Source organism: Bufo bufo, chromosome 2, assembly GCF_905171765.1.
Source record: "Bufo bufo chromosome 2, aBufBuf1.1, whole genome shotgun sequence".
Lineage (NCBI taxonomy): Eukaryota > Metazoa > Chordata > Amphibia > Anura > Bufonidae > Bufo > Bufo bufo.
The window spans coordinates 290,528,662-290,545,864 of NC_053390.1; the positions used below are offsets into that span (position 1 = coordinate 290,528,662).

General features: G+C 44.6%; 1 protein-coding gene across 1 annotated transcript in view; it reads left to right on the forward strand.

Annotated features, from left to right (window-relative positions):
- POLE (DNA polymerase epsilon, catalytic subunit) overlaps positions 1 to 17,203 on the forward strand; it is a 125,837-nt gene that overhangs the window by 38,774 nt on the left and 69,860 nt on the right. Inside the window, 7 exon segments of the mRNA XM_040416726.1 lie at positions 6,718 to 6,831; positions 6,931 to 7,143; positions 7,791 to 7,898; positions 8,369 to 8,497; positions 8,589 to 8,691; positions 12,402 to 12,548; positions 13,882 to 14,027. Of these exon segments, the coding sequence (XP_040272660.1) occupies positions 6,718 to 6,831; positions 6,931 to 7,143; positions 7,791 to 7,898; positions 8,369 to 8,497; positions 8,589 to 8,691; positions 12,402 to 12,548; positions 13,882 to 14,027 (960 nt within the window).

The following is a 17,203-nucleotide window of genomic DNA, read 5'->3' on the forward strand; positions in this document are numbered from 1 at the left end:
CCCTAATTGACTAATCTGTTAGTTCTCCAAGTAAGGTGCCGTCATGGAGGGGAGGGGAAAAGTTGAATTAGTCTTACCGGTAATTCCTTTTTCGCAAATCCTCCATGACGGCACCGCTTATATTCCCCCCCCCCAAAAAAAAAAAGAAAAAAAGACTAGTTATAAAATTAAATAATTAGTCTAGAGTTATATGTATGAGATTTAATATGTATAACAGAGAATAGATAAGTAACTGGTGAAGGTCACGAATGAGTGTAAGTTTAGGGCCTGTCAAGTCCAGAAGACACTGAAGATAAGTGAGGAGGCGGGCCCTTTTGAACCTTCCTGTCCCTGCCTGGCTGGAGGAGGAGGATAATCTCCAAGTAAGGTGCCGTCATGGAGGATTCGCGAAAAAGGAATTACCGGTAAGACTAATTCAACTTTTATAGGCGGACTGATTGCGTTCCATCGCATACTGTACTAGTCTTGTGCATGACTCCCTTCCAGGTGGCATATTGCACTTCTGTAGATACTGTGGAGCTCTGTCGATGGGACCCCCCCATTCCCAGAGTGAATATTTACAGTGGGTGAACATTCATGCGCGCTCTGTGCATTGTATGGGCCGTATATGCCTTCTCCTCCCGTAGGTGGGTTGGCATTCTCGCTGCTTACGGGGCTGACCGTACGTATGTCCCCCTTCCTCGCGCGACATACGTGTTTCTCTTGGGATACAATAAAAGCCGCACGCCTTACACTGTTCTCTGAAGAGATAATTTTGCTTCCACCTGGTCCGGACGTGGTCTACTTGCTCTCTGCCTGCACCGAGCTAGGCGGTGCTCATTCTCGGGTTTGGACAGTATTTTGCGGTTCCGCTATTGGCAGTATCCACCATGCTCGTTGGCCCTTCCACCTGTGGAGTGTTCATGGCTCCTGGATGCGTACCCGTTTTGTCCTCCTGCTGCTTTGCTTCCCTGCGCAAGCAGTCTCATGGACGACAGGGCTGTCTGCAGCACCCTTCGAATTCTACGTTTGCTCTGGCGGGACTACGGTTCCCTCACCTACTACCATTCCCTCCTCTTCGGATGTGGTGTGGTATGAGTCCTTCCTATGGGTGCCCTCTGCACTTTAGTGCCGCTCTGCTGCCAGGTTCGGGCTCCTCTCCTTTGGAGGGTCACCCAACTTCTCTTGGGTGCTTCGCTTATGCCAGGTCCGGGGGACCTCCACCTTTGGGTTCTTCAGCGTGTTCGCCTTCTGCGAGGCGGTGAGCCGGGTGACACACAGAGTATCGGGTGTTCTGCCTTTGAGCTGTCCTACTCTGACTACTCTGACTACCCTGTTACCCACTCCTCCTTTCGGTTGGAGGGGTTATGCCGGCGTCTGCCTCGACTGCTTCTTCTCGCCGGCTCTGTTTTGGCTCCTGCTCAGGGCATATCCCTCCGATGTGGCTTCTGCCCTGGTCAGGCTTCAGAGCCTGTTCCTTCACAGCCCTCTCCTCGGGAGAGTATGGTTGTTGTCTTGGATGGTTCCGGAGTTCCTGTTGTGACCTCGGACCGTCTCCCTCGTTCACACTAGCTGTACTGGCCATGTGCCCACTTACTGTACCTACCGCATTCTGTCCTCATGCTTGTGGCAGATTGCGTTTTTATGTTTCTTGGCAGGGGTCCTGCTGTAAACTTACCTTCTCGGTAAGTTGACCGCCAGGCTTGAATCTGGGTCTCTACAGTGGTAACGGTAGCGCTTCCGGCACTTACCTTCTATTCCTTGCCATATTGGCCCTTAATTGGTAGGACGTAGCCTCTCACTCCCTGTACTGGTAATCCGGTCGCTCGAGTCTGAGGTAGTGATGGTGCCCTCAATTATACCTCATCCGTCTCGAGGTTAGTTGTCTCTGCCTTACCTGCCGTTTTTTGTTCCGCGACTACCATCTTCCTGTTGTAATGGGGGTAGCTGCATTGCGTTCTACAGCAAGGCCATCCTCATCCCTTCCTGCTGTTGTCCCTGCTTGAGGACTACTCTTCGGTCAATTATTATCCTTAAACCTTCCTCAAGGAATGGTAGAACCCCTTCCTCCAGTGGCACCATCGACATGGACTTTAGCCTGACTTTTCCTGGCATCTCTCGGCTACTGGACGGACCCCTTCGGTTCCTTCTGTCCGCTCTTCTGCTCCCCCACTCCTGGTGGCTACGGGACGGAGTTGCTCGTGGGCCGATGAACCAGCTTTGCCGGACTCTTCCGCCCGTGCTACTGGTCTGCGCCTGATCACGTGCTTCGTCCAGAGTCTATTATCGGTCCTGGAAATCTTACCTGCGGTTCTGTGGGAAGCTGGGCGTTCCCCCACTCCGCCTTTTCTCTCCCCACGGTTCGGTCCTTTCTCCAGTCCGGCCTGGGACTGGGACTCTGTTCCTTGAAGGGTCAAGTGTCTGCACTATCCATCCTCCTCCGGCGTCCCCTGGCCCCTTCATGGGGTGGCTCATTGGTTCCTCTGTACCGTCCCCCGGTACCGCCCTGGGAACTAAATACTGTGCTCTCGGCGCTCCAAGCTTCACCCTTCTACGCCTCTGTCCTGTTCCTTGTGGCCATCATGTCTCTCAGACGGGTGTCTGAATTAGCGGCCTCTTCTTTCTCTCTTATTGTCCCATCTATGTGACCTTCACTTCCTCCTATTTGATGAATTTCAGTTTTCTCTTAAATGAGATTGGCAAACTTTTTAAAATATGCTAGTGTATGGTCAGATTCACAGAGGCCAAGTTCTTGGTGTCCTTTTTTGTTTTTATTTTTCTCCTCACGCCAACATCAGGAGAGGATACTTTGGGACATAGCTCCTTGTTTTGGCTTTGTGTAAATCTAGTTTTAGGGTCTGTCAGCAAATGTCAGTGCTTTTATGTTAAAGGTTTGAGCTTAGATCAAGTGTCAACCTCCAACACTCCATCTGCTTTGACACTACATCACCCATCATGCACAAGTACTAAGCTGTCCTCGGAACTCCTATAAAAGGGAATGCACCATGCTGGGAGTGTAGTTTCACAACAGCTGGAGGGTTGCTAACCCCTGGACCTAGGTTATCATCACCCTGTGGTACATGTGCTGTGCATTTTTAGTAAACTGCACAGTGCATGATTACAAGTTTGTGGGTATGTTGATGTAATTTATATAATTGCGGTATACATGGCTTAAGCTTCATTCACATCACCGTTCAGCCTTTCCAGAAAGGACAGATTCGGCACATAACTGAGCTGAACGGAGCCCACGGGCCCCATAGACTATAATGGGGTCTGTTAGGTGTCCGCTCAGAAGATGATGATTTTTGAAGCGGAGACAAAAGTCCTGCATGCACAACTGCTGTCTCCGCTCCAAAATCTTCTTCTGAGCGGAAACCTAACAGACCCCATTATAGTCTATGGGGCCCGTGGGCTCCGTTCGGCTCAGTTATGGGCTGAATCCGCCCTTTCAGTTTTCCTGCCCCTAAACTGGGCAGGAGAATGGATAAGCTGAACGGTGATGTGAACGAAGCCTAAGAAACACTGACACTTTGCAATAGAGGACCCTGGCACATGTGCGTGTTTGGACTGCTCATTGAATTTCGTGGAGACTGAACATTTACCTTCTGGTTCCCTCAAAGATTCCAGCTGATTGTTGGAGGTCCCGGTAACTGGACTCCTTGTGAGCAGCTGGTTAGGGACCCTTCTAACATAAAGGAATCTTTCAAAGTGTCTTTCTCTTTAACCTCTTAAGGACATAGGGCGTACAGGTACGCCCTTGTGCCCTGGTACTTAAGGATACGATGTCAGCCGTTTAACCCTTTCCATACCGCGGTCCGTACGGACCGCTGTATGGAAAAGGTTAACAGCTCAGGGAGCTCCCTCCCTCTCCCATCGGGGAGGATGCTGCTGTGTCTTTGCAGCCCCCCGATGGAGAGGGAAAGAGCCCCCCTCCTTACCCTTCCCCGTCTGCGCAGTTCTAGCCACTACTGAGCAGACGGGGAAGGTTCCCATGGCAACAGGACGCCTTCTCAGGCATCCTGCTGTCCATGGTGCTGAACAGATCTGTGCTAAAGGCATAGATCTGTTCAGACAAAGTGTAAAATACAGTACAAAACACTATATAGTGTACTATTCTGTATTATACAGACATCAGACCCACTGGATCTTCAAGAACCAAGTGGGTCTGGGTCTAAAAAAAAAGTGAAAAGTAAAAATCAAAAAACACATTTATCACTGATTAAAAATGAAAAAAATTAAATTCCCTACACATGTTTGGTATCGCCGCGTCCGTAACGACCTGATCTATAAAACGGTCATGGTACTTTACCCGAACGGTAAACGCCATAAAAATAAAAAACTATGATGAAATAGAAATTTTGCCCACCTTACTTCCCATAAAAGGTAATAAAAGTGATCAAAAAAGTTGCATGTACGCCAAAATAGTGCCTATCAAACCGTCATCTCATCCCGAAAAAATCATACCCTACCCAAGATAATCGCCCAAAAACTATGGCTTAGACTATGGAAACACTAAAACATGTGTGTTTTTTTTTATTTTATTTTATTTTTTTTGTTTCAAAAAGGAAATCATTGTGTAAAACTTACATAAATAAAAAAAAGTATACATATTGGGTATCGCCGCGTCCGTATCGACTGGCTCTATAAAAATATCACATGACCTAACCCCTCAGATGACCACCGTAAAAAAATACAAATAAAAACGGTGTAAAAAAGCCTTTTTTTTTTTTTTGTCATCTTACGTCACAAAAAGTGTAATAGCAAGCGATCAAAAAGTCATATGCATCCCACAATAGTGCAAATCAAACCGTCATCTCATCCCGCAAAAAATGAGACCCTACTTAAGATAATCGCCCAAAAACTGAAAAAACTATGGCTCTTAGACTATGGAGACACTAAAACATTTTTTTTGTTTTAAAAATGGAATCATTGTGTAAAACTTACATAAATAAAAAAAATTGTATACATATTAGGTATCGCTGCGTCCGTGACAACCTGCTCTATAAAATTACCACATGATCTAACCTGTCAGATGAATGTTGTAAATAAAATAAAAAAATAAACTGTGCCAAAAAAGCTATTTCTTGTTGTCTTGCCTCACAAAAAGTGTAATATAAAGCAACCAAAAATCATATGTACCCTAAACTAGTACCAACAAAACTGCCACCCTATCCCGTAGTTTCTAAAATGGGGTCACTTTTTTGGAGTTTGTACTCTAGGGGTGCATCAGGGGGGCTTCAAATGGGACATGGTGTCAAAAAAAAAACAGTCCAGCAAAATCTGCCTTCCAAAAACCGTATGGCATTCCTTTCCTTCTGCAACTTGCCGTGTGCCCGTACAGCAGTTTACTACCACATATGGGGTGTTTCTGTAAACTACAGAATCAAGGCCATAAATAATGAGTTTTGTTTGGCTGTTAACCCTTGCTTTGTAACTGGAAAAAAAATATTAAAATGGAAAATCTGCCAAAAAAGTGAAATTGTATCTCTATTTTCCATTAAATCTTGTGCAACACCTAAAGGGTTAACAAAGTTTGTAAAATCAGTTTTAAATACCTTGAGGGGTGTAGTTTCTTCGATGGGGTCACTTTTATGGAGTTTCCACTCTAGGGGTGCATCAGGGGGCTTCAAATGGGACATGGTGTAAAAAAACCAGTCCAGCAAAATCAGCCCTCCAAAAACCAAACGGCGCATCTTTCTTTTTACGCCCCGCTGTGTGGCCGTACAGTAGTTTACGGCCACATATGGGGTGTTTCTGTAAACCGCAGAGTCAGGGCAATAAAGATAGTCTTGTTTGGCTGTTAACCCTTGCTTTCTTAGTGGGGAAAAAATGGGTTAAAATGGAAAATTGGGCAAAGAAAAATGAAATTCTCAAATTTCATCCCCATTTGCCAATAACTCTTGTGCAACACCTAAAGAGTTAACGAAGTTTGTAAAATCAGTTTTGAATACCTTGAGGGGTGTAGTTTATAGAATGGGGTCATTTTTGGGCGGTTTCTATTATGTAAGCCTCGCAAAGTGACTTCAGACCTGTAGTGGTTCCTAAAAATTGGGTTTTTGTAAATTTCTGAAAAATTTCAAGATTTGCTTCTAAACTTCTAAGCCTTATAACCTCCCCAAAAATATAATAATAAATAAAATATCATTCCCAAAATAATTCAAACCTGAAGTAGACATATGGGGAATGTAAAGTCATCACAATTTTTGGGGGTATTACTATGTATTACAGAAGTAGAGAAACTGAAATAGACTGTTAGTTGCTTTTTTCTTGCCATAATACAAATTCTAACAGTCTATTCAGTAGGACTATCAGCTGTGTATCCACCTGACTTCTCCTCAACGCAACTGATGGTCCCAACCCCATTTATAAGGCAAGAAATCCCACTTCTTAAACCTGACAGGGCACACCTGTGAAGTGAAAACCATTTCAGGGGACTACCTCTTGAAGCTCATCAAGAGAATGCCAAGAGTGTGCAAAGCAGTAATCAAAGCAAAAGGTGGCTACTTTGAAGAACCTAGAATATGACATATTTTCAGTTGTTTCACACTTGTTTGTTATGTATATAATTCCGTATGTGTTAATTCATAGTTTTGATGCCTTCAATATTTTATTTTTTCTCATTCACGCTTTTTCTTTCTCCCCCCGTAGTCTGGGTGAAACTGCTACTTGAGCTGGTGCTTTTATTACTTGCAGTGTGTAATAAGGCCTTTCTTGTCTTGTGCTCTGACTGCTTTGTAGGTGCTGGCCACATACTCAGTATCTGATGCTGTTGCGACGTATTACATGTACATGAAGTATGTTCATCCCTTTATCTTTGCGCTCTGCACCATTATCCCTATGGAGCCAGATGAGGTAATGTATTTACATTGTTTACTGTGTTGCTTTAATGCAAACGTAATTTTCATTTGCTATATTGTTGCATTTCACCCTGTTTCCTCTGTTTGCACTTAGGTGTTAAGAAAAGGCTCTGGAACTCTGTGTGAGGCATTGCTGATGGTCCAGGCTTATCATGCCAATATAATCTTCCCTAACAAACAAGAAACCGTGTTTAACAAGCTGACTAATGATGGCCACGTGCTGGACTCTGAGACGTATGTGGGTGGCCATGTGGAAGCTTTGGAGTCTGGCGTCTTCCGTAGTGACATTCCTTGCCGTTTCAAAATGGTGAGTGTCTCTTATAGGAAGCGATGCAAATAAATCACGTTTAACATGGGACTGCACTTTATAATATTCCAAGATGCATTATGTAACTGGTAACATAACATTTTGTGCACTTTTACAGGGACGTTTGTTTGTGAATTGGTTAACTTAGGCTGCTTTCACATTAGCTTTTTTTGCGGATCCGTCATGGATCTGCAAAAACGCTTCCGTTATAATAATACAACCGCATGCATCCGTCATGAACGGATCTGGTTGTATTATGTATTCTATAGCCATGACAGATCTGTCTTGAACACCATTGAAAGTCAAAAGGGGACGGATCCGTTTTCTATTGTCAGAGAAAACTGATCCATCCCCTTTGACTTACATTGTGAGTCATGACGGATCCATCTTGCTCCGCACAACATCGCGGATAAAAAAATGCTTCTTGCATCGTTTTTCTGTCCGCAATAGGGGCGCAACCAAACAGAACAAAATGCATTTTGGTGCGTTCCGTTTCGTTCCGTTCAGTTTCGTCCCCCCTGACAATGAATGGGGACAAAACTGAAAACGCTAATGTGAAAGTATCCTTATAAGGGTGACTAGCTGGTCATTGAGCAGGCATGATGGGCAATACATGGTGGAAGACCTAATTTGTGTCCTCTTTTCAGAACCCTGCTGCCTTCGATTTCCTTCTGCAGCGCGTTGAGTTGACCCTCCGTCATGCTATAGAAGAGGAGGAGAAAGTCCCATTGGAGGAAATCACCAACTTCCAGGAGGTACCTGTTTTTTCTAAAAATGTCACACCAATGACTTAAAGGGGTCTCTGGGAATATATTTTTGACCTATCCTCATGGTCATTAGTTTCTATTCTGTAAAGATCCAAGACCCAGCGCTGCCACCGATCAGCTGTCTGAAGTGGCCGCTGCACTTAGAGCACCGCAGCCTTCTCACAGCATACCAAGCACAGCGCTATACATTGTGCAGTGGCTGTGCTCGGTATTGCAGCCCAGGTCATTCTCTTAAATAGGACTGAACTGTACCTAGGTCATGTTACCAATGAACTGGCCTAGGAAGTGGCAGCATTACTCACCAGAGTGCAGATGATCATGGTTAGGAAGGATGCCAACAATAAGATATACTAAGGGTCGGTCATCATTAGTCCTCTCTAGAAAACCTCTTTAATACCAAGAAATTTGAAAGGATAGTTTTATAATCTTCTTTTTTTTTTTTTTTTTTTTTTTTTTAGGTTTGTGATGAGATTAAAAGAAAGTTGAATTCTCTGAAAGAAGTTCCAAATAGAATTGAGTGCCCACTCATTTACCATCTGGATGTCGGGGCCATGTATCCCAATATCATTCTCACCAATCGTTTGCAGGTTAGTAAGAAGTCACCACATCTCGTTTTTTTTATTTCACTGTATTCTATTTTATCGTAAAACGTCCTTTATCACCTCCTTGTCTCTCTAGCCTTCTGCCATGGTTGATGAAGTGACGTGTGCAGCTTGTGACTTCAACAAGCCAGGAGCCACATGCCAACGCAAAATGACTTGGCAGTGGAGGGGAGAGTTCAGTAAGTGGTTCTTTGGTTTTTCTTAGAGCATTTCCAGCTGAAACATATTGGTAAACTTAGCTATTTGCAACTATTTAGATTGTTGTGGAGGTCATATTTGCCAGTTGGATTCCTACAAAGATGCCACAGTGCCCCATAAGAAGAGAATATGTAGGAGCTTGTCTGTTCTATCCAAGTGGTCAAAGCACTTTTTTTTTATTTTTTTATTTATTTTATTATAATTGGGAAAGCAGCACCATGTGAATTTGAGCCACAGATGGGACCTGCCAGTTGGGCATTATGAACAGGAATGCCTTCTATCAGCCTGTCGCCAATTCATCTCTAGACTGCGGTTATCTCAGCAATCCTAAGCACAAGCTGGAGATCTAGAAGGCAAATTCTGGCTTTCTTTAGCATTTTTGATGTATGAACAGTCTATGTAAAGGCAGTATATTCCATGCTGTAAAGGGAGATTTAATCCTACAAGGGACACCTTTTACTTTCCAGTTTCGTCATAAGGTACAGTAGCCAACGCTCTATGGTCATTGGTTTTTGTCAGTAGCCATTACACATATCATTACAGGTTGGAAAGCCAATATTATGTTCTGTGCGCTTAATGTATTTACTCTATGGTATTCCCAGATGTAATTTTATTTGTTTCAATTATATTTTTAACTACCAGGAACATCTTCTCTTAATAAAGGTTTAGATTTTTATTGGCTGCCCTAATAGAAGCAATTGTTTGTGTCTGCCGACAGGAGATGTAATAGACTGAAGTAAACTGGCCATTAGAGACTTAGATTTCAGATGACTATCGCATTATGTGTCTGAGCTTTCTTGTAAATGTAATTTAGAAAGTCCTTACAACTTCCCAGATTAACTACATTTAAGGCTGTCTTTATATAATCACAGTAAATAAGGCTTTATTCTATTATACAATCTGCTATCACAATATAGTGACTGCAACCCTTTAACAGTGTGACACTTGTATTTGGTACATTGTGCCGTTTATCTGTTATTACTTCTAGAAGTTCAAGAATTAATTCCCAGCTTTCTGTAATAAAGATCCAGATGGGTGTCACCAATTGGGGGTGGGTGTCCCTGCACAGTCTGACACTTGCTACAGACTGGGCAGAGGCACACCTTTAGTTGAACCTTTTATTGCAGGATACAGGCAATTCCTCTGTAAAGTGGAAATAATAAAGGAATAGCACAACCTAGTCATAAGAATGGATGCTCCAGAATTATTACATGAAGGATGCAAGTAGTTACTAAAAGAGACCTGTCAGGGGAAGGGCTCATTCAGACAGACAAATGTATGACCGCCGGGCCCTTGTTGGGGATTGCAAATAGCGGTCGGCAATGCATACTCCCTGCTGTGGTGCGGAGCCATTGACTTGAATGGGTCAGTGATCTGCAACATACAGAAAATGATAGGATATGTCCTATCTTTTGCGGTGCCGAGGCAAGGACCCGAAAGCCCATGGAAGGGTTTCGGTGGGCTTCCAATCCGCGCCTCTACACCGCAAAAGATAGGAGACATCTTATCATTTGCTGTAGTTGGGTCCATAAATATTGGGACATCGACACAATTCTGACATTTTTGGCTCTATACACCACCACAATGGATTTGAAATGAAACTAACAAGATGTGCTTTAACTGCAGACTGTCAGCTTTAATTTGAGGGTATTTACATCCAAATCAGGTGAACGGTGTAGGAATTACAACAGTTTTCATATGCCTCCCACTTGTTAAGGGGCCAAAAGTAATGGGACAATTGGCTTCTCGGCTGTTCCATGGCCAGGTGTGTTATTCCCTCATTATCCCAATTACAATGAGCAGATAAAAGGTCCAGAGTTCATTTCAAGTGTGCCATTTGCATTTGGAATCTGTTGCTGTCAACTCTCAAGATGAGATCCAAAGAGCCGTCACTATCGGTGAAGCAAGCCATCATTAGGCTGAAAAAACAAAACAAACCCATCAGAGAGATGGCCAAAACATTAGTCGTGGCCAAAACAACTGTTTGGAACATTCTTGAAAAGAAGGCACGCATCGGTGAGCTCAGCAACACCACAAGAACCGAAGACCACGGAAAACAACTGTGGTGGATGACCGAAGAATTCTTTCCCTGGTGAAGAAAACACCCTTCACAACAGTTGGCAAGATCAAGAACCCTCTCCAGGAGGTTGGTGTATGTGTGTCAAAGTCAACAATCAAGAGAAGACTTCACCAGAATGAATACAGAGGGTTCACCACAAGATGTAAACCATTGGTGAGCCTCAAAAACAGGAAGGCCAGATTAGAGTTTGCCAAACGACATCTAAAAAAGCCTTCACAGTTCTGGAACAACATCCTATGGACAGATGAGACCAAGATGAACTTGTACCAGAGTGATGAGAAGAGTATGGAGAAGGAAAGGAACTGCTCATGATCCTAAGCATACCACCTCATCCGTGAAGAATGGTGGTGGTAGTGTCATGGCGTGGGCATGTATGGCTGCCATTGGAACTGGTTCTCTTGTATTTATTGATGATGTGACTGCTGACAAAAGCAGCAGGATGAATTCTGAAGTGTTTCGGGCAATATTATCTGCTCATATTCAGCCAAATGCTTCAGAACTCATTGGACAGCGCTTCACAGTGCAGATGGACAATGACCCAAAGCATACTGCAAAAGCAACCAAAGAGTTTTTTATGGGAAAGAAGTGGAATGTTATGCAATGGCCAAGTCAATCACCTGACCTGAATCCGATTGAGCATGCATTTCACTTGCTGAAGACAAAACTGAAGGGAAAATGCCCCAAGAACTGCGCCACCAATGAAGATAACTGACATGTTAATACAAATACAGGAGGCGGGTGCCGGAATCAAATAGCCGCACCTGAGGGGTTAACTGCAGCGGATCGCAGCTCCCTGTCATAGAGGTTGGGTGCCGGCTACTAAATTAAAATTTTAGGGGCCAAATCGAAACCGAATCAGAAGAGGGCAGCCACCCATGCATGATGCTCCCTCTTTCACTTTGTGGGCTTCATTCTAAAGATAGGTGTGGGTTGTACCTCTGGGTCCCACACCTGTCAGACATTGGAGGCATATCCTAGCGATATACCCCTATTGTCTGAGGTGAGACAACCCCTTTTAATCCAGGGCACTTACTAATGTATTGTGATTGTCCATATTGCCTTCTTTGCTGGCTTCATTCATCTTTGCATCAAATTATATAATTATACACTATTCGTTTCCAGGGCTTACGACCACCCTACAATCCAGGAGCGGTGGCCATGCTTGTACGCTATAGGAAAAAGTGCCAGCCTCTGGTGGCTGGGACCATGGGAGTGCGCATAGGCGTCTCTTATCGTGTGCATACGGCAGCGGGCTCTGATCAGAAGGCAAAGTGAGCCTGTGAAGGAGTGGTCTCTCTGACAATCCTGGTCACTGCTGACTGGTGTCTGCCATATTATACAGCAGACACCTGCCATGTGTGGAGCTAGGTCAGCATGTGAGCTCTCATCCCATGCATACTAATTCCATACACGTACAGTGTTATGCTTTGAGGTTAAAACAGCCACCTCAGATGCCATACAGTGGCATTTGTCACCATAGTGTTCCATTGAGGAAAAAAAATGGAAAAGCCTTGTGTACTATATTTCACCACACATACACACACACCTATATCTATATTAAACATGCGAAGCAGATGTATACACACTGATTCCTTTTTTCTTCTTACACAGTGCCAGCCAGCCGCAGTGAATATCATCGTATTCAGCAACAGTTAGAATCTGAGAAGTTTCCCCCTCTGTTCCCTGGGAAGCCCCCAAGAGCATTTCATGAGCTAACAAGAGAGGAGCAAGCAAAATATGAAAAGAAGCGACTGGCAGGTGAGCAAAGCTTAACATGTAACACTCATTTTGTAGCCAAAAGGGCAGAGGCGCTCAGCTGAGCACCGTGAGCATTAGGGGTCATGCACACGACCATATCTATTTTGCAGTCTGCAAAACACGAATCCGCAAAAAAAAACGGACCACGTCCATTTGACATGTTTTTGCATCAGTGTTTTTTATTTTATTTTTTGCGGATCCATTGTAACCATGCCTATCCTTCTCCGCAAAACTGATAAGAATAGGACATGTTCTATCTTTTTGCGGAAAGGACTTACGGACATATACGACAACAAAATGCACACTGAGTCATTTACGTTTTTTTGTGGACCCATTGAAATGAATGTTTCTGCATATGGGCCACAAAAAAAAAACAGAACGGACACAGACAAAAAATAAGTTCATGGGCATGTAGCCATGGAATAAGCCCTTTAACATAAAATTTAGATTTAAACAATAGGCCGTTTTCTGTGACATTCCTTTTAAGACACAAACACAGAAATATAGTGGCAATTCTGGAGGAGCTGCTCAACCCCTAACGCTGTAGCGTGTTTTTCATTGGGGGAGTAGCCCCACCGCATGTGGACCGCAGCAAACGACTATCCCCAGCAAAAAAATTGCATACGGTGGAGGATGTCAGCGCGGTCCACATGCACCACAAAGGCATCCTACACAAAACGGAGCATTGTGCGGATGAAAATTATAATCCTATAAATCCCAGAAAAAATGCACTAAACGGATATGCCACTGACTATACTGGCTAGTCATAAATGCAGATATTAAAAGCTGAGACTTTCGCCAATATATTCCTGTCAGGAAAATATCGGAGCCCATCATGCACCACGTCACGGTCACTCAGCATGGCAAGGGGTCCTACCACTACGCTACCTATGGTGTGAACAAGGTCTGAAGGTGATGTAATCCAGCTCACAGCCAAGCTTCCACACAACCGCATAGCAGGACAACTAATGCAATGTGAACAAAGCCAGACTGTAAGCCACACCCATATCAGACCATGTGATGGAGGTTACCAGGTGCAAAAGAGTGTTTGAATGCCAGGTAAAGGCACATACACTGCATATAAAACAAGACAAAAACACAGAAATATAGTGGCAAAACTTGCCATGCTGAGTGACCGCGACGTGGTGCATGATGGGCTCTGATATTTTCCTGACGGGAATATATTGGCAAAAGTCTTAGCTTTTAATATCTGCATTTATGACTAGCCAGTATAGTCAGTGGCATATCCGTTTGGTGCATTTTTTTCTGTGACATTCCTTTTAACACTTATAAAAGAGTTAAAATTGGACTATCCACAAATTCTTTTCCGCAGATTATTGTAGAAAAGCTTACAAGAAGATTCGTATCACCAGACTGGAAGACCGTGTCACTACCATATGTCAGCGGGAGAACTCTTTCTATGTAGATACGGTGCGCGCTTTCAGAGATCGTAGATATGAGTTCAAAGGACTGCACAAGGTATGATTTCATGAATTAATAGGTACCTTATATCTCGTCTATTACTTTTGTAAATCCTTTGACCAGAGCCCCCTTCCCTGAAATAATGGTCCTAATCATTTTTTTTTTTCTTCCCAATGATGAGATGTGACTGCTAGTAATAGTAAAGTTATTTACGGACCTGGAAATATACCCTTCAGTTTCTGATAGAACTTTTCTACTGGTCCCTGATTTGTTTCTAAATTTTGGATGCTTGAGCATATACCTGTCCTTCAAGACTGGAAAATTGTGGCCAACATATCCCTTGTTTGGTTTAAATCAGGGATGTTCAACCTACTGCCCTCCAGCTGTTGTAAAACTACAACTCCCACCATGCTCTGCTGCAGGCCGATAGTAATAGTCTGTCCAGGAATGCTGGGAGTTGTAGTTTTGCAACAGCTGGAGGGCCGCAGGTTTCCCATGCCTGGTTTAAATTAAAAAAAATGACAGGGAATGGTTAATGTGATTGTCAATGAGGCTATTGCTGAGTGCAGCAAAAGGTTGTGTTCAGAGACGCATGTAGATTTACCATAGATTCCAAAGGTGAAATCCACAAAATAAGTCGTCCAAATTTGAAAAAACATAACTTGCTCTCATCCTTTTCAAACCGAGTTTTTCCACTATTTGTGCATGAGGTTTTGAAATGTGTTGCAGTTCTGCAGGGTCTGAACCAGACAAAACTTTGTTATGGAACATAAATCTTTCCAGTATATATTTAGCTAAAATTTACACTACGACATGGCTGAATGTGTGTGAGCTGAGCTCCCCGGCCAGCGCAGAACTACAGGGCAAATCCTTACTACTACCAGCCAGCACCATTATAACAGAATCCTTGGAGGACCCCCCGACATCATCAGAAAGCCAACACATATCCGACTTACCCTGAAGTGAGGGGTGGGGTGGAGGTGTACAACGCAGCTGTGAAGAGGTGAGAGACATGGAGAGAGGGGCCGGAGGAAGATTGGAAGCAGTAGGTGCTGCGAGTCCCCGCTTACTTTCCTGCCAGTCGGCCATTTTTACCAGCTCCCCGGCAGCACCAGGAGGGAGCTTTGTGCGGCGCAGCAGAGTATCGGTCTACACATAAAGTGGACAGTGCAACCTCTTCAAAAGAACCCTCTAACCCCCTTCTGGGACTATTTCCTTAATACAGGGGTGCAGGACAGCCTCTGCACGCTCCTCTGGCAGGCCCCATAGCCACAAAGAAGCTAATTGAGCTGTAGAAGTGCTCACAATAGCTATAAATCAGATATACTTGCTTTCAAATCAATATAATAATGGGGCCACAAAAAGCACAAAGTGCGGCAGACAAACTGAAAGAATTCGCAAGACAACCAGAGGAGGTGTCGCAGTCTCCTCTACCGCAGCGAAATGTGCACACAAGGGCTAGCACTGCATCGGACACTATAGTCCCTGCAACAGCTCCTGAGGACACCTGCCCTTAAACAAGTAACAGCACAAGTCCTAGAAGCTATTACGGCCTGCAAGACGTCTTACAGGGAAACTGGATGAAGTTAAGATTGATCTAGGCCTCCTGCTTCAAGATATGCATAATTTGCAGGACAGAGTCCAACATGCTGAAGAACGTATATCGCGCATTAAAGATGCAACGGCAACTGTTCCCAGATCCATTTCCAAGCTGAACACTAAAGCAGAACTCTGGAAACAGAAAGCGGACTTGGAAAATAGACTCTGGAGAAATAATATAAGAATTATTGGCTTGACTGAAAAAGCAGAGGGTCGTACTCCAGGTGAGTTTATAGATAAGTGGCTTAAAGAACTTTTTCCCGGATGCAAACTTCTCTTTGGCATTTGCAGTTGAAAGGGCTCACAGGGTGCCAGCAAGACCTCAGCCACCTGGAGCCCCACCTCTACCCATGCTTGCAATATTTCTTAACCACTTGCCGCCGCGCTAACCCCGAAAGGCGTCATCGCGGCGGCTCTCCCAGGTCACACTAACGCCGATTGGCGTCATCTCGCGTGAGCCGAGATTTCCTGTGAACGCGCGCACACAGGATCGGAAGGTAAGCGAGTGGATCTCCAGCCTGCCAGCGGCGATCGTTCGCTAGCAGGCTGGAGATGCGATTTTTTTTTTTAACCCCTAACAGGTATATTAGACGCTGTTTTGATAACATCGTCTAATATACCTGCTACCTGGTCCTCTGGTGGTCCCTTTTGTTTGGATCGACCACCAGAGGACACAGGTAGCTCAACAATATGTAGCACCACACTACACTACACCCCCCCCCCCCCCCCGTCACTTATCAACCCCTTATTAGCCCCTGATCACCCCATATAGACTCCCTGATCACCCCCCTGTCATTGATTACCCCCCTGTCATTGATTACCCCCCTGTCATTGATTACCCCCCTGTCATTGATTACCCCCCTGTCATTGATTACCCCCCTGTCATTGATTACCCCCCTGTCATTGATTACCCCCCTGTCATTGATTACCCCCCTGTCATTGATTACCCCCCTGTCATTGATTACCCCCCTGTCATTGATTACCCCCCTGTCATTGATTACCCCCCTGTCATTGATTACCCCCCTGTCATTGATTACCCCCCTGTCATTGATTACCCCCCTGTCATTGATTACCCCCCTGTCATTGATTACCCCCCTGTCATTGATTACCCCCCTGTCATTGATTACCCCCCTGTCATTGATTACCCCCCTGTCATTGATTACCCCCCTGTCATTGATTACCCCCCTGTCATTGATTACCCCCCTGTCATTGATCACCCCCCTGTCATTGATCACCCCCCTGTAAAGCTCCATTCAGACGTCCGCATGATTTTTACAGATCCACTGATAGATGGATCGGATCCGCAAAACGCATACGGACGTCTGAATGGAGCCTTACAGGGGCGTGATCAATGATGGGGGTGATCACCCCATATAGACTCCCTGATCACCCCCCTGTAAGGCTGCATTCAGATGTCCGTATGATTTTTACGGATCCACGGATACATGGATCGGATCCGCAAAACACATACGGACATCTGAATGGAGCCTTATAGGGGGGTGATCAATGACAGAGGGGTGATCACCCCATATAGACTCCCTGATCACCCCCCTGTCATTGATTACCCCCCTGTCATTGATCACTCCCCTGTAAGGCTCCATTCAGACTTTTTTTTTGGCCCAAGTTAGCGGAAA